At 40.1% G+C, this 22,846-nt stretch overlaps 1 protein-coding gene across 1 annotated transcript in view; it reads left to right on the forward strand.

Annotated features, from left to right (window-relative positions):
• ENPP1 (ectonucleotide pyrophosphatase/phosphodiesterase 1) overlaps positions 1 to 22,846 on the forward strand; it is an 86,204-nt gene that overhangs the window by 16,837 nt on the left and 46,521 nt on the right. The window contains exon 2 of the mRNA XM_055136174.1: positions 22,548 to 22,620. Within this exon, the coding sequence (XP_054992149.1) occupies positions 22,548 to 22,620 (73 nt within the window). The remainder of the gene's footprint in view (positions 1 to 22,547; positions 22,621 to 22,846) is intronic.

Raw genomic sequence — 22,846 nt, forward strand, 5'->3', positions numbered from 1 at the left:
TGTACGTTTGTCATCTGTTGGAAACTTTCAGAGAAAAAGAGAACACAGATTTTTCTGGGTTGCTTCAGGCAGTCTTGAGGGAAGGGGTCAGGTAAACAGTCTACACATGGAGTCAGAAGAATTATTTGCCATATGAATTTTGAAGAATTACTTTGCTTCACCGACTTTTGGTTCCCTTAATAAAAATATGGTTTGGATTAAGTGGATTTTTTCTAAATCTAAAATCTCTGAATAGAGGTTGTATTTCCCTCAACTATGTAAAATTTAACATACTGTAAAGAGTTCAAATTTGTAAAATCAATATAGAATAAGAGTCACCTTCATCTTACTCTCTGCATTTATTATCTGCATTACTATTTTTTTTCTACTCAAGACTTTTCTATACTTGCATATGTCTTATCTTCCTCTTCCGCCTCCTTTTTATCCTTCTTTTACCTCTTTTCCTCTTTCTTTCCCTATTTTCTCTTTTCTTTTCCCTTCTCATTATTATCATCATAATCTTTCTTCTTAAAAAAACAAATGGGCTGAAGTGATAGCACAGCGGATAGTGCATTTGCCTTGCATGCAGCTGACCCGGGTTCGATTCCCAGCATCCTATATGGTCCCCTGAGCACCACCAGGGATAATTCCTGAGTGCAGAGCCCTCAGTGACCCCTGTGCATCGCCAGGTCTGACCTAAAAAGCAAAACAAACAAACAAACAAACAAAAAAACAAAAAAAAACATACTGCATTTACTCTGCTTTTCTTTTTTTTTTCTTTTGGTTTTATACTATTACAGATTTTGTCATTGCTTAACATCATTTTAGTGTGTTTTTTTATGAACAGGACTTTGAGATTTTTATCCCTGAAGCTTACTTATATTGTAGATATAATGAATCCCCACTATTTGTTTTAGTTTTTATTATTACTTTTTATTTTGGGGTTACACTTGGCAATACTCAGAGCTTCCCCTTGACTCTGGGGTCAGGAATCATTATAGTGATATCCTGAACTATAACTATAGTGGTGTAGGGAATTGAACCCAGGTTGTCTGTGTACAGGGTTAATGTTCTACATGCTATTAGAGCATATCTGGTTCAAATTTATTAGTTACTAGAACACATTTTATCTCTCCATTGCTTGTGTCTTTTTAATGATTTTATCATCAGATTTCTCAAAATACTGTCTTCTCTGCATCATGTTTCTGCTCAGCATTTCCAGATTCTGCCACACCTATGGGAGAAGATGTAGACCCCTTAGCACAATCTTTATAGCTTTATATGTCGTCACTCCAGGAGTAGTTACCTCTCAAGGGCTTAGCCCAAATAGTTTCATCTCTTTGCTGCAGTCCTGAAGATTTTTGAAACACATGTGTAGTAGCCCTTAGTCAATATTTGTCAAGCATTTGGTAGACCCTTACATTTAGTAAGCACTATGTTAGCGTTTGTTGAATACATACTTGCTTTTATTGAGCATGCTGTTTATCAAATCCTGTGTTAAGCACTTTATGTCCTTTGACATAGCAAGGCACATACACTTCAGTTGACTTCTGTTTGCCATTTATTATTTTGAACATTCACATGTTATATTATAATTTGTGTGTGTGCCCACATGCACATGTGTGTCTAGTATTAGTTCCTTTTATAAAAGGTTCTGTGTCTGCATTTTGTCACATATGTGTTGCACGTATGTGTGTATCCATGTACCTGTGTCAGGAATATTTGAGCATCTATGGTTTTCTAAAGGCAGCACCTTCACATTTGAGACCGTTATTCTTTTTTTTTTTTTGTCTTGTGTATTTAGAAATTTAGAAAGAATTTTATTCCTTTTAATTCTTCCCATTTCTCATTCTTTTTTTTTTAAAGAAATATTTTATTGAACCACCGCGAAAACAAGAAAAAAAATACAAAGCTTTCAGGTTTAAGTCACAGTCAAATACTGATTAAACCACCATCCCTTCACCAGTGCACCCGTTCCACCACCAAGAACCCCAATACACCCCCCTCCCACCCCACCCCCCACCTAAGTAGCTAATGATATTCCCATTATTCTCTATATATATTGAGTACATTTCATATTTCCATACAGAACTCACTATTATTGATTGGAAATTTTCCCCAACAATCAGGCCTGCCGAATAGGCATCATCTAATAATTTCTCTTCATTGGTAAGAGTGAAGACTTTGAGTCTTGGGTTCTAATATTTTAGCTCAGTTCACAGTCAAAATGGATGGCTGCAAGAATCCGCTCTGGTGCCAAAATAGGTTAGGAGACCTCAGGATCACAGTCAATAGGCGCGGAGGCTCTGCTTCTCGTGCCGCGGCTCTCGGTTCATCTCGAGACCGTTATTCTTAACGTTGTTAAGAACTGAAGACATAGGCCAAGTGCCATGTTGTTGGGAAGACCAAGTGGCTGGGCTGTGCAGTGTGGTAGGAGGAAGAGAAAAATGCAGCTGGTATTTCTAAAAGCTCCATAACATTTCCATTTCCTCTCAGGTTCATTTTTGAAACAATTGTTCAATGAGCATTTATTCATCTGAGTATATAAATATGTTCTTTATCCTAGTCATTCATTCCGTATTTCGGTTATTTTAGTATTGGTTGTTGCATCTCAACATTTTCAGATTGCTTTTTCTTCTGTGTGAGAACCTCTGAGAGTCCTATGAATGGTAAAGTTCTTTCTCCTAAGAAAACTCACAAATATCTCAGAATATCAGGGACTCTGAAGGTCCTAGAAGTTCAACAGTGGATTCTTGGTTAGAACCATCATTCTCTGTAGTCACTTTTCATTTATTTACTTCTTTATTAATTTTTATTGTTTTATTTTATTATCTTATTCATTTCATTTAGGCACCATAATTCATAAGGGTTTTTTTTTTTATAACAATTTCAGGCATTCTATGTTTTTACTTAATATCCACTACCAATGTCAGCATCTTTTCACCAATTTCCTAGGGATCTCTCCCTCTTATCTACCCTGCTCATTTATCTTTGATGGCGTCTCACTGCTCCATGTTCTCTCACACCTTTCACTTGACTGACTGATGGCTTGACTGATTCTTGTTTCTAATGTTTGTGCGAAGATGTGCTGCTTCTTTTGTTCCATAATCTTGTGTGGAAAAGGCATAGTGTCTGAAACATTGAGTGAATTCTAAGAGGCCTGTGATTGCTTTATAAGAGTCTTCCATGTTTTTCACATTTCTAATGGCATTTCCTTTCAACCCGATATGATGATGATGATGATGATGATGATGATGATGATAACTTCGTATAGTAGGAAATGATCATTAAGTTGGTTGCCCAGGAATGGTAACATATTCTGATTAATAATCTTCAGCATGGACCCTCCTGAATTCAAATACATATTTTCAAAGTCCAGTCCTAGCACAGTGGATAGGGTGTTTGCCTTGCACACGGCTGACTCAGGTTTGATTCCTCCGTCCCTCTTGGAGAGCTCGGCATGCTATTGAGAATATCCCGCCTCCATGGTAAAGCCTGGCAAGCTACCCACAGTGTATTCTATATGCCCAAAACAGTAACAAGTCTCACAATGGAGACGTTACTGGTGCCCGCTCAAGCAAATCAATGAACAATGGGAATACAGTGCTACAGGGCTATATTATAATTTGGATTTAGAACTTAGAAAAAGCCTAGGCATTTTTCTGTCAACTGCTGCTCCAATGGTACTTGGTTAATTTTAAGAGTCAGAAAGGACCTCAAGATGCTTCTCACAGATGTTTCAGCCGTCACAGTCAGCTTGGACTTGTATCATGCACACTATGTCTGGTAGTTGGTTCCATCCTCTACCCAGGACTGATCTTGTCACCTCTTTTTTCTCACACAGTATCAAGAAGCTCCTGGGATCCTATAAACTTTTCCTCCCATAAGGAACATTCCTTTCATGCCCTTAGGCTTAGTATCTCTCTCAAAATTGAGTTACTCAATAGCCCCTTAATCATATGTAGCCAGAGATTAGTGGTTAGTAATAGACTCAGCTATATTGTGTCACCAATAATGAGTGTATCTCATTGAATTAATCCTTGAAGTTCTCTGTTCCATAGTTCCTTCTCCTGTAAGGTGCATTTAAAAACAGCAGATTCTTTTGGTTTGTTTTGAGCATTAGATGAATTGATAGGTTTAAACTAGTGGTCTAGAAAGAGGAGATGCTAGATTTGAGTTCATTGTTATTGCTGCGATTGGTAACTTATTCAGCAAATAATTCCTACTATGTGAGCCATCCTATCCAAGAGGCTGGAAGCTTAATATTTGTGAAGCAAGGGAACAGACTGTTCTCATGGTCTGTCCTCACAGGATTAGCCCCATGTCAGAGACTTCCACCAAATTGTCTTGCATTGTGACTGTGATAAGTGCTTCCGGAAAGCTAAGTCCAGAGTTGTGAGTGAGAGTGGTGAAGGGAAACTGATTTAGTCTTAGGGAGCTGACAAGGCACTCCTGGGAAAGTGATGTGTGAGCAGGACCCTGAGCAAGAGAAGTTCCTTGGCTGACTGGGAGCTTGGCCCTGGGAATGGTGATGGGCAGAGTGACTGGCAACCAGGACGTGTGTCACGACGGATGATGCGACCAGGTCCACATTGGCCCTGCAGACCAGGAGAGAGATTCAGGTTTTTCTTTCATTAGGAATTGGCAATCACCAGCGTCTTTTCCTGGTTTTGTTTTTATTGCCTTCAGAGATTAAAATCCTGTTTCACATTTTGGAATGGTTATTCTAGCAGTGGCTGAAGGAACAGATTGACAAAAAACTTAAAGAGCACGGTGTCTCTGTTTATTTTTCTGGGTCATTTTCAAACTGTTCTCTTTTTCTCCTTGATTTTAAGTTCCACCTAGAGTTGTCTAAATTAAAAATTACATTAATTTAATTTAACTCTAAGAAGCAGGAGTTCAATTTCTCAGTTATACTCAGGTGCTTTGCACTGCCATACTAGCCACTGCTCTGTGGGGCAGCAGAGCCATAAAATAGTGTTGTTGTTGTTGTTGTTGTTGTTTTGCTTTTTGGGTCTCACCTGGCAATGCACAGGGGTTACTCCTGGCTTTGCACTCAGGAGTTACTCCTGGCCGGGTCTGCTATTGCTGCAGCCCCTAAAATAGTATTTTTAACTCTCGAGAACCTCTCTTGCTTCCTGCTTAAAGGCTAGGAGGTAACAAAGGTTTTGCTTTTGACATATGTAGTTCTTCCCACAATTATGAATGGAAATAGCATATAGAAAAAAATGCTCTCTTCAAAAAACACTTGTGAGAACAAAAGAATTTGCTTAAAGGAATTACATGTAAATGTTCTTATAAATGTAATCCTTGGAGTTCTTCCCCAAAAGAATAAGTATAATTAACATAAGCTTAAATATGCACATTAAAAGATGGCACATTTTACAATTAAGTTTCTTTCCACATAATAAACCTGTGCTGTCTATTACCAGTTTTTAAACTCTCTTTGAAGTGACTGTAACTTTGATTGAGCATCTCAGAGTCTTTAGAAAGACAGTCTTTTCTTTTTTTTTTTTTTCCATTGAATCACTGTGAGATACACAATTACAAGGTTGTTAATGACTGGGTTTCAGTCATACAGTGTTCCAGTACCCATCCCATCCTCAGTGTACATTTCCCACCAGCAGTGTGAACAGTTTCCCTTCAGCTACCCTTCCCCCTACTCCCTGCCTCCAACACAACCTCCTCCCCTCCTCCCCCCACCCCCATCCCAGCCTGCCTCTAGGGTAGACACTTGTCTTTTTCTCTGTCTCTCACTTTCTCTTTTTCCTTCTGGGCATGATGGTTTGCAGTGTAGGTACTGAGAAATTATCATGTTATTTCTTTACTTCCTTTTAGCACTCAGTTCTTGTCCAGAGTGATCATTTTCAACTATCCTTGTCATAGTGGTCCCTTCTCTATCCTAACTACCCTCTCCCTGCCCTTTCACTTGTGGCATCCGTGGTTGAGTCCTCCTAGCCCTTGTTTATACTGTCTGTGGGTATTAGTGCATTTTATGCTTTTTAATATTCCACAGATGAGTGCATCATTCCGTCTGTCTCCTTTTGACTCATTTCACTCAGCATGGTACTTCTCCATATTCATCATACTCTCAAATTTCATGACTTTGTTTTTCCTGGTGCCTGTGAAGTATCACATTTTGTAGATGTGCCATAATTTCTTTATCCCGTCGTTCACAGACACTCGGATTGTTTCTAGATTCTGGCTATTGTGAATAGTGCTGCAATGAATATAGAAGTGCAGATGGCATTTCTGCGGTCTGTTTTTGCCCCCCCACAGGTATATTTCCAGAAGGTATATTTTAAGATTTTGAAATTTAAAAAAAAGTTTTAATAGACCCACCATGAGATCCACAGTTACAAAGTTGTTCATAATTGGGTTCAGTCATACAGTGTTCCAACACCCATTCAGTTGTTCAGTTTTTTGATTTTTTTTAAAATCTCCTCCCATTTCCTTTCCTTGGGAAAGTTACTACCAGTCTTTCTGTTGTCTGTTTCTACTGAGCCAATTTTTTTGAAGAATAACTCATTATTTGCTAAAAATGATTTTAGAAAAAAATAAACCACACAAAAAAATGACACACCCTTAAGTATACATTGTGTTCTTTCTAATTTGGTGTTTCATCTCTGACCTGCCATCTACATAGGCCTAAAACCTGCCCACGCAAGACAAATGACTTTTGGCTAAAACCTGTAGTACTTTACTTTCTGGTCCATCTGGTTTGCCCTCTGGCTGAAGGTAAAAAGAGGAAAGTCTATTCTACTTCATGAACCATTTTCCTCCCTTTTTGTTAAAGAAACTTTTTTTTTTCCTAAAATAAATATTACTTTTATTTCATGAGACATATCTTTCTTGATCATAGTCTCAAAAGAAGCTGTGTTTGGCTGGTACGAGCCATGAGTGAACAGAGAGAGACAGCTCCGGATAGGATAGTAAGTTTATTAGAAGCCCAGTGCTGAGGACCCCAAGTCAGAAGAGAAAGAGACTTGGAGACCCAATAGTCGAGAGAGTCTCTCTCTCATCATCTAAAGGTGGGCTACAGTCTATGTACATTCTTATCAGTGAAACAGGTGATACAGTGGTAATAAGTAAAAGGAAACCAATCAGTGCATCTTCCCACAGGGTACAGCCTTCAGCTTCCCAGAAGGAAAATAGTCAGTGTCTTTATGATGTCGGTGGGCCCCATGGGTGACTTACATGAAGTGGGGAGGAAAAAGACGGTCACTTTCTCCCCAACCGCCTCTACCACCCAAGAACTGGGTTCTTGTCTCGCTCTCGGAAAAGAATTTCAGGAGTAGACAAGCAGTGGAGTAACAGATTTTATTTAGAGGCTTTTGAGGGAAGGAGGAAGGGATAAGTGGAAAAGAAAAACAGCAGGAGTAACAAGCTCAAGAGAGAACTCGGGCTCCTCCGAGGATGGAGAGAACTCTGCACACATCCTAGCACTGGACATGGAAGCATGAGAGTACACATCTCAAGAGGAGAGATGCGGGCGACACATGTGCTCGGCCACGTGGGCACAAGCACACATGGGCTCAGGCAGCATGTGTGCATTTCCTTTGTTCAAGGTGTCTTTTATAGGGCTTCTTCAACCTGCCCCCACCTGGGGCTTCTTCCCACGTAAAAGTCCGTTGCTAAGGAGGTTACCAGGGAGGCTGGGAGTGGTGATGGTCTTCTTTAGGCCGGATCATATTTTAATCAGATTAAGAGAGAGGTTGAGGGAATTCAAGGGACTTCATGGGGAGGGGTCCAACTTCCTTAGGGTCTGCTGAAGGTCTTATCCACAGGGTGGGTCAGTCTCAGGATTCTCCTTCTGGGAGACTTTGATAATCTAAGTTTCATTGTCAAGGGCTATCTACCTGCCTACATCATATTATATCTCGCCCAATATTGGTGCGACCTTCAGGTACCATCTCCAGTGCACTCCCATAAATCTGTCAGGCCCAGTGTGCTCCGGTCAATCTAGTGGGCTGCTGGGCTCTTAAAGTGGTTGATTGACGTCATAAAAGGAATGCTTCTCCTTCCCTTCTCTTATTTAATTTAGAGGGTCAGTGTCGGTTTCCCAGTCCCCATCACATTTTCTTAATTTTCGTTACAGTTTCATAATTCTCACTACACACAGCTTCTTATTTGTCATTACAGCTGCTTTCAGGATTTATTTTGGCAATGTTTTTTTTTTTTCCTCCCCCCTCACTGTCGCTAAGTCTAATTAAATACTTTTGCATCTGGGACATGGGAGGATTAAAAGGAAGTGAACCCTCAAATTGAAAAGGTTTCTTTGAATCTGTGCATCGAAGTATACATTTGCTGGACGTTTGCTGGACTAGCTGGGTCCAGTCAGAAAGCAAAGGGCGAAGGTAGCAATTTCCTCAGAGAACTTCAGAAAGGAAGTAAGTTTCAAAAGGTGTTGGAAGGGCTGAAAGCCAAAGAGATAATGGTGTGTAGGAAGCAGTGGCTCCCCAGGGAAGGTAACAAAAGGACATTGTTGCTCCCCTGAGGGCAGGAAGGACAAAGAGCAAAGGTGACACAAACAAAGCCCTGAGAGAGTACTCTGAGGGAGGCTTGGCCAAGGTTTTGCCTAGAAGAAGAGAAGAGAGAAAAATCTCTGGTGACTTCTCTCTTCCCACCCTTGCATCTTCTGTCACCAGTCTGCTTATCCAGGCCGGATGCCTGGAGTCCCTGAGTCTGGGCTCTGCAGTCAGTCAGAGGTGTTGCTCAGAAGAGAGGCTGTGGCCCTCTCAGAATTGGACCTGCCCTGGGAATAGACGCAGTCTAGCAGGGGCCTGAGGGAGCATAAGGGGAGCAATTGAGTGCCTCACCTTGGGGGAGGAGAAGAAAGAGGACTGTGGTCAGGGTAGCCGTTGACGAGTTGAGGCAGTCTCAGTGACCACAGGCCCCACTTTGTGAGCTCTTCTTCCTGTCATGGTCTCAGAGTTTTCCAAAAGGGAACAAACAGGCTTGCTTGTGAGGAGGTTGTGTGACCTTGGGCAAGGTGAAGTGTGTAGCCTGGGCTGTCCCTGCAGACCCCGATCCCAGCACCCAAGGGAGCAATTTCTTCATTCCAGGAAACAGACTGGGACAGCTTCCCGCAAGCCCCCAGCACAGAGCAGGAAGGGAGAGAAAAGCAATGTCTTCACACTGTTGTGTTCGCATTTAAAAGTTGTGTTACAGAAATGTGCAAAGTGAAAGTTCAACTTGATTTTTTCATTGAACAGTATCACCCTAAGTTTAAAATGAAATATATATTAACAACTTAACTGGTAGAATAAGAAAAGACTATACAATAGTGTAAGAAAAAAAAAAGAAAATTGTACATCGTTTTAACTGAAAAAAATTATATATAGAATAATTTCTCAGTTATATACATAGTTATAACTATATATGTATATACATGTGTATATGTATATACAAGTTATAACTCCTACAAAGGAGTACATGTGGACTGGAGTGATAGCACAGCGGGTAGGGCATTAACCTTGCACACAGCGGACCCAGGTTCGATTCCTCCGTCCCTTTTGGAGAGCCTGGCAAGCTACCTATAGTATCCCGCCTGCACAGCAGAGCCTGGTAAGGTGCCCGTGGCATATTCGACATGCCAAAAACAGTAACAACAAGTCTCACAGTGGAGATGTTACTGGTGCCCGATCGAGCAAATCGATGAACAACGAGACAATAGTGCTACAGGAATACATGTACCTAGTAAGTAATAGAAAAACTTTGGAGGAATATGCCTGTGTTTTTGAGCGGAAACTTTTATAGAATTATTTTGTAATGAGAAGCTTAAGTTCCACTGGCATTCGAGAAGCAACTGAGAGACACAATGACGGGTCAAGTAAAAGCTTTTTTGGCAACATGCCCCGACTTGGAATATGGCATAGGTGTGTCTTCCCAGCAACTGTCTTGTCTGTATGGTCATGAGAATGGGTTTAATAAAGAAAAGAGAAGCTTGTTTTCAGGAAGGGTGGGTTACAGGCTGCTGGGTTCCAGTAAACTCAGTAAACTCACGGAGTCTCTGAGGCATGTAGGAAAATTTCTGATTAATCTCTCAGTCTCCTTGTTCTTTTGGAAACTATTAGGGTGGGCGCATTTGCAACATTTTTAATATCCCCAACGAGATAGATTCTCTAGAGTTTCTGATACTGAATTCCATTCCTCATTTCTTTAGTCTGGCCTTAGACCTGGATAGGGGTCATGGAACCAGCTTTTATTTGTACCGAAGGTTGAGAAGAGGATCAGGGGTTTTGTGGGCTTATTTATTAGTGCATTGAAATGTTTGCAGCAGAAATCTAAAACAGGGAAAGGGGAAAGGAAAGGGAAAAATGAAGTCAGACTCAACTGACCTGTCATCTAAGTCAAATGGGATCAGCAAAACAAAAGGTGCCTCAATGGAGGAGGTAGCCAGGCTCCTTTAGGCCTCTCTTTGAGATAGTCCTCTTTTAAGTGGATGCAGTTTTGATATGAATGTCTAGGCTTGGTGTAGGCACTTGAATTACAGAAAACTTCAGTGCTAAGAGTTTACAATACAAGGGCATATATCACTGCTAGCAAACCTGTATTAATATATCCTTATAAACCGAATGCCATACTTAATATATCTCTGTCTTTTCCCCTAATGTCTTTGTTAATTACCCCAGTATCATATCCAGGAGTGTTTGGTGGTTACATCTCCTTAGGCTCAATTTGGCTGAAGTTTTCAGATTTCCTTGTTTTGGGTAACCTTGGAGTCCAGTGATCACTGGTCATTCATTATTCTGTGAAATGTTTGCAACCAGGATTTGTTGCTGGTTTTATCTTGCTTAGATAAGGATATGTGTTCTGTGAGGTCATCCTCAGAGACAAAGTGCCCTTCTCTACTCTTTAGACTTTGATGTAACTCAATCAACAGTGACATTAGTTTGGATTATCTAGCTTATGTAGTAGTGTTTCTTAGCTTTCTTCATGGTGAGAATGGTCTTTTTTTCTTTACGTATTTATTACTCTATACTCCTTGGAAGGAAGTTACTTTGCCCAGCCTATACTTAAAGATAACGGAGTGTATTCCTCTTTTAAGGGTAGAATATCAGTATAAATTGTTTGGGATTCTTCTGCACTGCAGATGTTTGTACTCCAGTTACTTATTTTTATAATTCATTTTTGGTGGTGGTGGGGCATCCCTATAAGGTGCAGGGGGCCTGGGGGGCTATTCCTGATGCTACTTGGCCACCTGAACCAGCTGTTCCGTGCTAGGGCCTGAGATAGTGCTGCTGCTTAGGCCCTTCCATACCTGGGAGGGACTAGCAGGGTCACCCAGTGGTGCTTGAGGCCATTTGTTGTTGGGAATTAAACCCAGATTAGGGGCATGCAAGATTACACCTAATTTTTATGCTATTTCCTTGGCCCCTTTCCCACTTATTTATTCAACCACTTACATCATAATGAGTTCATTGACATTTATTTTGTTCTTTGGGTTAAAAACTGATGCTATGCATTGTTTTCCCACAAGTTTTGGTTTTGGTCATAGGAGTTGGCCCTTGTGTCCCTTTGATACACACCAGTCACAGTGTCCGTGTGCTTGTGAATGTGGCTAGGACTGCCTTACACTGTTACTACAAGATGTTAGACTATTAGCCTCATCTTTCCTAGTTTCCACTGCAGGCCCAACTATCTTACTAATAGTACTAATATTCTTGGGGCCATAAAACTTATGCATATAATCAAAGTCCACTTCTGTTCTGACAGGTTGAAAGTAGATTTATGTAAAACCTTTGTGCTTAGACGCTGTGCATTTGTCAAAGGAAGAAGGGTGCCCATCACACCACTCAAATCCAGGTAACGATATGGAGGGGTGTGCAGGCACTATCTTTCATTGCTAAAGAACCATCTAGGTCATTCCCTCTGCGTGAAGCTGGCCAGTTGTTTGCTTTTTTTTTTTAAGAATCATCTCTTAGATTCCTTCATCAATTCTTTTTCCTTAGGGATGAGTTAAGCTTAAAATCCATGAAGGAAAAGAGCAAATACATCCTCGCTTTTTGGTTAGTATCACTGTTTCATAGGTTCATCTTTGTTCGTCTACTTTGTAATCTCAAACACCTCTCTATTCTTGATAGGTCAGGAATTTGGACAGGGCTTGGCTGGGTGGTACAGTTTAGGAATTCAGCTGGTCCTGAGGGCTGGATCTGTAATAGTTTGGAATGGAGTATCTAGAAGTTGGCCCAAATAGCTTGCTCCCATTTTATGCCCTTAGCCTACATTTTTTTTCTAGTGGTTTTTTGGTATGCCTTTAAATATTTATGCTGTCATTTTATTAAAAGATAAACGTAGATATTTGATCTGTTAGATACATTCCTCAGGATGAGAATATATATAAACCCAAGTCCTATTCAAGTTCCTGACCTATATATCTCTCAATGGATCTTAAGACACAAACAACTAAGCAATAAGATGGATACAGTAAATACAGGAAAAGCACAATTTCCCCCCCCCATTTTTTTTTTTGCTTTTTGGGTCACACCCAGTGACGCATAGGAGTTACTTCTGGCTCTGCACTCAGGAATTACCCCTGGTGGTGCTCAGGAGACCATGTGGGATGCTGATAATTGAACCTGGGCCACCTGTGTGCAAGGCAAATGCCCTACCTGTTGTGCTGTTGCTCCAAGCCCTGCACAGTCCCTTTTGAAAAGGTCAGAGGGTTATTCTTCAGATAGTCTCTTGCCAAAAGAACTATTTACACCCACAAAGAGGTAGTGCCTGTGAATGATCACAGAATTATTATACATTAATGCTCTGTCCTTCATTTGAAGACTTATTTCACTGTTCTCTGTTTTCAACAGGACTGCTAGTTCAGCAAAAGACATAATTAAGGTTTTTTTTTATATAAATTCTGATCCCGAGAAAGTAATAGATCAATATCTACCTTAATTTTTTAAATAAAGTGACAGAATAAATATTTAAAGGCATACCAAAAAAATCACTAGAAAAAAAATGTAGGCTAAGGGCATAAAATGGGAGCAAGCTATTTGGGCCAACTTTTAGATAATCCATTCCAAACTGTTACAGAACCAGCCCTCAGGACCAACTGAATGCCTAAATGGTTGAGCCAAGCCCTGTCCAAATTCCTGACCTATCACAAATACAGAGAGATGTTTGAGATTACAAAGTCATGGAGTGAAGGTTGACATCAAAGCTTAAGTCTCTTCTGAAACTACTAATATGCTACCAGATGTTCATTTGATACTTTGATCTTGAACTGTGGGGAGAAATTGTGAAAACAGAGTGAGATCCAGGAGAAGGAATTTGCTCACTCAGGCAGAAACCACAAATATTGGATAGTTTTCCTTTGAAAATGCTCATCCTGTTGGTTTCTCTCTCTGGGCCAATAACAGGGGTTTGTTTGTTCAGTTGTTTGGTTGGTTTTGGGGTGATACCTGGCACTGTTCAGGGCTTACTCCTTGTTCTGCACTCAGGAATCTCGGTTGGTGCGCTTAGGAGTATACGGGGTGCTGGGGGTTGAACTTAGGTTCACTGTATGTACCAAGTGCATTCTGCCTCTATAGCAGTAACATGGGGATTTGGAAACAACTTTGCATCAATATATTTGAAAAGTTAGATGAAATTAAAAGTTCCAAGAAAAAAATATCAGCCTAGTTTATATAGAAATCATGTAGGGTGGGTGTAGGATAACATTGGGTTTGTCCTTTTAGCCTTGCCGCAGGGAGCTTAGTTTACTTTAAAGCAGTGTCCTTTCTGTATGGACACAGGAAGACAGTTAATATTATGCTTTGTAACTTGGGAGCTGATTGATTCCAATAATATTGACTCCTGGGCTTCTGTTTCTCAACTCAGTTGCCCTTAGTTCCTTGCATCCCCAAAGTAGGGTCCCAACGAAGGATGGAATGGATCCAGGGGACAAACTGTGAGCTACCCTGGCATTGAAATGGGCCAGGCCAAAGTGCCACAATACTCAACTATAAGTTGAGAGGGTGGTCATAGACAAATTCTGTCATGATCCAAAAGTAACAATGAGACTAGGACCCTGCTGGGGTTAGGAAGACTAACCTGACTTGAGGACTGTGGTCTAGAAAATATAGTCAGATGTCCTCAGGAATAACCAAACTTTAAGTTTATATCTCTTACTGTGCTCATATAGAATGGCATTGCTAGAAATATTTGAAGTAGATTTACTACAACTATTTAAGTGGATAACTAGCTGATGAAAGAAGAAAGTGATACACCCTTGTTTGGATCCCACCATTGAGCAGATCTCCTAGTAATCTGGAGTAATCTTCTTAGATGAGATCTTGTTAATCTCCTGGAGAAATGGTCTTACTCCTCTTTGTTGATTTGTTAATGTTCAACCCACCTTTGTGTCACCACCCTATATGATTGCTATATAAACTAAGACTGTAAGAGAAGCAGAGGAGAAGACACAGAAGCAGCACACAGAAGAGAGAAGACACAGAAGCAGGGAGAAGACAGAGAAGCGGAGAGAAGACACAGAAGAGAAGGGAAGACACAGAAGTGGGAGAGAAGATGCAGACGCAGCAGAGAAGACACAGAAGCGAGAGGAAGACATAGAAGCGGGAGGAGACACAGAAGAAGAGAGAAGACACAGAAGCAGAGCCAATTAACTCCCAAGTCACAAAAGCATAATATTAACTGTCTTCCTGTGTCCATACAAAAAAGGACATTGCTTTAAAGTAAATTATGCAAAAGACATAAGAGAAGGAGAAAAGCAATATTTAACTTAGAATACAAGTTCAGTAGTCCCTAGAAGGATCTCACCTTACAAGCTAACAGAATCTGATTAGGGGATAAAGGTGATTAACTGCTTGAGGAGGAGAGCACAGAGAAGAGGTTACAGATAAAGGAATGGGAGCAATTTGGAAGCACTGTGATGGGTCTAGCACTGTAGCACTGTTGTCCCATTGTTCATTGATTTGTTCAAGCAGGCACCAGTAATGTCTCCTGGGACTTGTTCCTGTTTTTGGCATATCGAATATGACATGGGTAGCTTGCCGGGCTCTTCCGTGCAGGCGGGATACTCTCGGTACCTTGCTGGGCCCTCTGAGTTGGGTGTAACCTGATAAATCTAAGCTTACTGTGGGAAGGGAGAGAGGACAAACCAGTGTTATCCTACAGTCAGCCATATTGAAAGGCAGGCACTGTAACCCCTGGACTATAACTCTTGTCCTTGGACCACATTTCTTTATTATTGTATGGTCTGTGGTCTTCAATTAGTGTTGAACCAAGAATATTGCAGAAATATATTTATTACTCAGTCTTCTTAGTTGGATATTCCTAGCTCTAATTGCCATTTATTGCCTCTAAGCACTTTCTGTACATTATTCCCAGCTTTGTGAGGTGGGTTATGAAAAATGACGGTGATTAAAGATATAGAACATTGCTGACTCATGCAGTTAATTGTTTTTCAGACATTATTAGAATGTGGCTTCTTGATAATGTTGAAATTGTTTTATTGTGTTTTTTCAGTATTCGATTGGTTGATGTGTGATGGGTTCTTAAGAAACATTTGTTGAATGCTGAAAAAAATGAATCGAAGAGAGAATTGAACTAGAGACAGGATTTGAACCCTAGTCATTTTGACCCTGAAGGAGTTTGGCCAGGCAGTTTTCCACTTCAGAGTTCTTCCAGTCTCTAGGTGATAAGGAATGTTTTTATTAAGTTGTTGGAGTGTCTTCTCTTTTTTTTTGTTTAACCAGTTATATAAAATATTTCACATATACTTGGGGGAGTTTTCACTTAAAGCTAAGTTAAAGTTAAGTAAAATAATTCTGAGTGCATGAAAGTTTATTAAAAGGTTTTACTTTTCTAAAGCTGGAGAGCTAGTACAAAATTAAGGCACTTGCCCCTGCTACTGCATATGGTTCCTTGAACACCACCAGGAGGGAGTGACCTCTGAGCAGAGCAAGGAGTAAGCCTTGAGCACTACCAGATGTTGGAATTCCACTTCCCAGATAGTTTTGGGAAACTTGGAAACTTGGAAAAAGTTTATTTTTCTTGAAAAACATTATGTAGTTGTCCTTGCTTTGAACTTTGAAGTGCTTAAAAATTCTTTAAGAATGTAGTATTATCTTTGAAAACTCCTATGGGAGTTTTCAGCAGTGGATTTTTTGCATTAGTTTTAGTCCGCTGAGAAATTCCCCAGAAACTCAAGGCAGCATGTGGTATGCATTTTCACAGAGTTGTTTTTAGAAAGCAAATATATTTGGTCAGAGGTGAGAGAGTGGACAACAGCATAGCCCACTGATTTCCTTCAGATGTTAACATTTAAAGGATATTTCTAATATAACTGTTATTCATTTGTAAGCATTTCTCTGGTAAGGTTGGAGTTGCTTTCATTTGTATTTTTTATTTTTTTTGGCCCAACACATATTTGAATGAACATTTAGTCAAGAATAATAGGGGGCTGGAGCGATAGCACAGCGGATAGGGCATTTGCCTTGCACTTGGCCGACCCGGGTTTGATTCCCAGCATCCCATATGGTCCCCTGAGCACCGCCAGGAGTAATTCCGAGTGCAGAGCCAGGAGTAACCCCTGTGCATTGCCAGGTGTGACCCAAAAAGCAAAAAAAAAAAAAAAAAAAAAAAGAATAATAGCACTGTCACACTGTAGTACTGTCATACCATTGCTCATCGATTTGCTCGAGTGGGCACCAGTAATGTCTCCATTGTGAGACTTGTTGTTACTTTTTTTTTTTGGCATATTGAATACACCACAGGTAGCTTGTCACGCTCTGCTGGGAGGGCGGGATATTCTTGGTAGCTTGCTGGGGTCTCCTAGAGGGACAGAGGAAACACTTTACCCACTGTGCTATCACGCCCACCAATCAAGAATAATACCCATTATAAAAAATTCTGTATTTGATTGAATCAGTGAGAAAAGAATTAGGTGATTTCATGTCTATTTCTGTTGACTACCAAATGTACAAGAAAGAATTAATGACTTGAAGATCTTAATCAAAATGTCTAGATATGTATTTTTCTAATATATGAACAAAAACATGCCCAACAACTCCACATTTTCTTATATGTCTCCTAGTTCCATGCTTTCTAATAGAAACATTTCTCCCCTTGAAGTTAAAAAACAACAAAATATAAAAGTACTTAACTTGTGGACTGATTTGACATTGCTGTATTAAACTTCTTCGAGGGACGAAATTGAGAATTTCATTGCTCTAAAAATTATTGGGGGCTGGACTGATAGCACAGTGGGTAGGACATTTGCCTTGCATGCGGCCAACCTGGGTTCAATTCCCAGCATCCCATATGGTCTCCTGAGCACCGCCAGGAGTAATTCCTGAGTGCATGAGCCAGGAGTAACCTCTGTGCATCGAAGGGTATATTAAAAAAAAAGCAAAAAAAAAATTGTTGATGAGGGGTCCAGAGTGATGGCACAGAAGGTAGGGTACTTGCACGTGGCTGATGTGGGTTTGGTCCCTGCACCTTATAGAGTTCCCTGAGCACTGCCAGGAGTGATCCCTGTGCCTTGAGCCAGGAGATAGCCTTGAATATTGCTAGGTGTAGCCCCCAAACAAAACAAAACAAAACTATTCATGTGAAATATCCCACTAAAATGATTTGAAAAGTGTGCTTTATATTAGGGTAGTAGGAGTACTAAATTTTATTGTCTGTTGATGTGACATTAGATCAGAAATTATTGCGTGTTGCCCTGCTTTTGTCTCAGTTCCTGGTAAGTACTTGCTTACCACCAAGTCTTCCCATCATTTTGCTCACGGTGAGATTCGTTTTGTTGTGGAACTATATAGCTAGTCATTTAAAAATTAAATTTAGGAGGCTGGAGTGATAGCTCAGCGGGTAGGGCATTTGCCTTGCACGCAGCCGACCCGGGTTCAATTCCCAGCATCCCATATGGTCCCCTGAGCACGGCTAGCAGTAATTCCTGACCGCATGAGGAGTAACCCCTGTGCATCACCAGGTGTGACCCAACCGCCCCCCCCCCAAATTTATATAATTGATATGATAAAATTAAATTCATATAATTAAATTATACATTTTTTATGATTAGTAAGTTTTGTGTTATAAAATTGTCCTCATGAATTGGGGTTCCAGCAAGTGCCTGCACCCATGTATGGAGACTGTGAATTAAGCCTTTGCCCCACGCCGGCCAACGGAGGAAATATGTAATTTCTGGCAGAATTTTCCCAGGACTTTATACAGAAATCCAAAACCGCGCGGACGCAGCCGCGTCCGCGCAACTTAACATTTATAATTGTCATCAATGTGAAAGGGTTCCATTTGAACAGGTCAGACTTGGGGGGGAAACTCCAAATAATAACAGTAAGTTTTTGTTGAAATATTGAAGGTTCTTAATGTAACAGCCACCTCTGGACTATGAGCTAAGCAAAAGCCCCACGCTGGCCAACGTGGCGTGGAGTACACCATACTATGAGGCGCAGGAAGGGGGATGAGGGGGAAAAATTAAAAAAAAAAAATGGAAAAGGAAATAGAGAAAAAAAAAAGAGAGAGAGAGTTATGTCAACTATAGTGAGTTTTGTGTTGAATTATGGAATGTAATCAAGGTAAAGAAAAAATGAAGTGAAATTCATTAGTTATACAGTAGGGGGTAGGGGGTGGGGGCGGGGGGTAAACTGGGGTTCCTGGTGGTGGAATTTGGGCACTGGTGATGGGATGGGTGTTTGAATATTGTATAACTGACATATAAACCTGAGAACTTTGTAACTTTCCACATGGTGATTTAATAAAAATTTAAAAAAAAAAAATGATGATGCCAAAAAAAAAAATAAATAAAATTGTCCTCATAAGTTTTGTTTTATAATTAGTAAAAATAGTGGTTATTGATAATATATTAATGACTGTTTCTTACAGCAATGAGGGAAGATGCATAGTTATGTCTACATCAATAAAATTTGGGTTATGAATAAAATTCTTACTGGCTTTCATTTTTCAATGTTACTCTAGTAACTACAGTTAGTAAACTCTAACTTTGATATCTCAAGTTGAACTATTTGAAGGTCTTCTAACTTCTAGTTGGTACCTTCTGCCAATTTTCAAGTTTCTACGTGAAACCTGATTTCATATCCATTCCCTACTGTCTACTTCTGAGACCTTGGGCTGGAATTCCTTTCAGGGTTCAAAACTTTTGTTCTCCCTCCTTCTCACTCAGGCTGTTCATCATTTCCAAGCTGACTGTCCCTCCTGCCTTTTCCCAGTTCCCTATTAAGAACACTTGACTACTATCTACTGACTGTTCCGTCTTTGCTGCAGTATCTTGTCCCCTTCCGTACTGTTTGCTCTCCCTTCCCGGATCCCCGTGCTGTCATCTTGTAACTGCATAGCCAGCCTCTCTCCAGGCGTTCCAGGCCACTTGCTTACATTCCAGCTCATGAGCTCAGGCTCAGTCGCACTTCCAGAACTTGAGGGTCTTTTTACTCATCCTTTGTGAATTCAGTCTCTGTGTTCCCACTGATTTACTGTCCTTCACACGGGGTGTCCTGGTCTCTTTGATTCAGATCCACGTTGTGACAGCTTATCCCCTAGGTACATCAGCAGCTGTAACTCATTTCCTCTTGCCTATGATTTGGATTTTTGGCTTCTCTCTTCCTCCTCAGCCTTCTGACACATCTACCTTTGGGGCTCAGCCGGCTAAAGAGTATTTCAGCGCAGAATTTCAATATGATTGGTTAAAACCAGTTTTTAAAAATGAATGTAGGTTGTTTTTGGCTTTTTTTTTTAAATGTTGATTTTGAAGTAAAAAAATTCTTTGCTCCTTTGTGGGAATACAGGCTGTCCCATCTCTTCTTGGCTCTGATAACACAAACTTTCAGTTAAACCACTGATGTTTTATTAGGGGTATTTTTGGAGCTCATGCCTGGTTGGTGTTCAAGGGTTACTCCTGGCTCTGTGATCAGGAGTCAGTCCTTTCGGGTAGTACTCAGGGGACTATCTGTGGTTCTGGCGAGTGAATTGGGATTGACTGCTTGCAAGGCAAGTTCTTTACACTCTGTACTTTCTTTTGCTTGCCGTTAGTCCAGTTCACTTAAGTACTGGCGAGTTCCCTAGCAGCATGGTCCAAATTTCAGTTGCCAGAGTTTATTAGCTGAATATTTTCATGAAATACAATCTTTGATGCTAGTTTTCAGTTCACAAATCACTGTGTAAATAACATGGGTATTGTGGGCAGTGACTGATGTCACTTCTCTCGGGTCATTCAGTGGTGATGAGCAGTTGTGAATTAATGCACAGAGAGCCTGTAGATATGTTGATTATATGTATACTAATGATAAGCTCATATGACTTTTTGGTTTTGTGCTACAGTGGTTGTACTCAGGTCTTCCTCTTGGCTCTGTGCTCAGGGATTACTCAGAGAAGATGGTGTTCTGGGGATTGAACCTGGGTTGGCTGAATGCAAGGCAAGAGTTCAATCCATTTTACTATCTCTTTGGCCCCAAAGTGCATGTGTTTGTTGTTGTTGTTGTTTGTTTGTTTGTTTGTTTGTTTTTGAGTTATATATAGTGATACTCAGGGGTTAGCCCTGACTCTGCTCAGGAATTCCCAGGGATGCTTGTGGGACCGTATGGGATTGAACCCAGGTCAGCCAAGTGCAAGGCAGGCATTTTAGCTGCTGTATTATCTTTCGAGCCCCACCAAAGTGTAAAGCTTTTAATGTTTTTAATCAGTACCTTTAAATTCCCTCTCCCATACATTATGTGGTTTAAAATGCCTCAATTGGGTAGGAAGATCTTTGCTGTTGCTGTTTTTGGGTGGCGGGGGTGGGCAGCTTTTCCTCGAATCAGTACTAGATCTCTTGTTTGCAGGATAAACAGTGACAGTGTATCATTGTATCATTGTCACTGTCACTGTCATCCCATTGCTCATCAATTTGCTCATCAATGAGAGGGCACCAGTAATGTCTCCATTGTGAGACTTGTTGTTACTTTTTTTGGCATATCGAAAACGTCACGGGTGCCTGAAAGAGGCACTGTTGTATTTTAGATTTTCCTGTATTCTTTCTTTGCTTCCTTTACCCCCTTTTTTTCTATATAAGTGACACCTGCTGCCTCACTTCCTCACCACTCACTTTCCATTTTTTCTTGAGTCTTAATACTAGTGACTTGAGGTCATAGGTCATATCTGTTTTATTACTGATTATCTAATGCATAGCCTAGAGACTAGCATTTGGTTACTGCTTGAGTTTTATTTGACGGAACGAGTTCATTACAGCCACAACTCAGCATGGTCCTTTTACCCATTCTTCCTGTCTCTACTAATTCCTCAGCATAGCTTGGAGCATGCCTCTTCACCTTCCCATCCCTGCACCTTGTATACACACTGCCCTTTGCCTACTCTTTGAGTCACCACGTCCCCTTATTATCCATTCTGTGCCTCTGAATGCTTTTCTTCTGATCCTTTCTTATGATGGTCTGTATTGTAGAAGTATTGTCTTCTGCCTTCCCTGGGCTGACTGGCAATATTAAGCCATTATTTCACCCCTTTTGGAGCCCACCCAAAGGCTTTCTCAAAGATACTCTTCCTTAGCAGTCTCCACTTTTCTCCATTAAACAACTGTGGAACTTTGATGCTGCTTCACAGTTTATAAATTTAAGCCATTTATGCTGTTGTTTTGCCTTCCCTCTCTGATCCACTCCTCCCTGATCCACTCCCAGAAGCTCCCTACTTGTTTTTTTGTATTTTTTACAAGATACTCAAAGTACTTTTTACAAGGTACTCAATGTATTTTTTGAGTTGCCTTGCAAAATGGCATTACAGCCACTATTAGAGGAATTCTTACTTCATCCCAAAAGAGTTCAGGATTGTTTTGTTACTTGCTCTTGTTCTTTTCTTCTGTTTTTCAAATAAAGGCATGTTACTATTTGTAGGAATTAGACAGTGTGTAACTTATTCTAAAATTTCAAGGGTGAAAAGAGTTGATGAGTAAATAGAAAATGATGAAATGGTAGAGTTAGATATTGGAGATCCATGCAGTTCCAGCCTTTGATTTCATTAAAATTAGCAATTTCATTAGATAATGTCATACCCAGAAAATTAAAGCGACCTGCCCAATTTATAGTAATTTCTGTGGTAACAGTTGGGTCTCTGACATAGTCACTTATTCCTCTGCAGTGCTTATCTCTAAATGCCACACCACAGTGTTCACAAAGATATGGTTTAGGTTTTTATAATTGAACCATTACAAGAGACAACGTTAAATATACTTATATTGTCTCTTTGGATGAGTACATTGAAAATTAAGTCTCTAAAATATTTTTTCCTTTATAACTTTTAGCTACTAATTTTTTTGACTAGATTAAATTTATAGCAACTGAATATTTTCTGGCAACATGAACTTCGTATGGCATAGATTCATTTGCTAACATTTAATAGTCATTTGCTAAAGTATACATTCATAGAAGTGCTTGAAGTTGTAAGTGTGCAGTTTTATTATTTTTTTCACACAGTAGATAATATGTGTCATCAAGACACAAATCAGGAAGTAGAGTCACATTTATAAGTTTAGAAGCTTTTGAAGAAATAAAACAGGAATAAATAAAGGGATTTAGGATTTATATCATTTTCTTTTCTCTTTACAGGTATTGTCAGTCTGTGTGTTAACAACAATTCTTGGTTGTATATTTGGATTAAAACCAAGCTGTGCCAAAGAAGGTAATAATTAAGGGGTGTGTCTGTCAGTGTGTGTGTGTGTGTGTGTGTGTGTGTGTGTGTGTGTGTGTGTGTGTGTGTGTGTGTGTGTAGAGATTTTAGCTGCCTATAAAGTAATTAAGATAAATTATAGGTCCTAATCCCTTTGGTACTCCATGTTACTGAAAAGTTGATGTTGGTATGGACCAGCCTTTTGCTTGAAGCTCTTTGAAGAAAAAAACATTTAATT

The sequence above is a fragment of the Sorex araneus genome, chromosome 4 (genome assembly GCF_027595985.1).
Source record: "Sorex araneus isolate mSorAra2 chromosome 4, mSorAra2.pri, whole genome shotgun sequence".
Taxonomy (NCBI): Eukaryota; Metazoa; Chordata; class Mammalia; order Eulipotyphla; family Soricidae; genus Sorex; species Sorex araneus.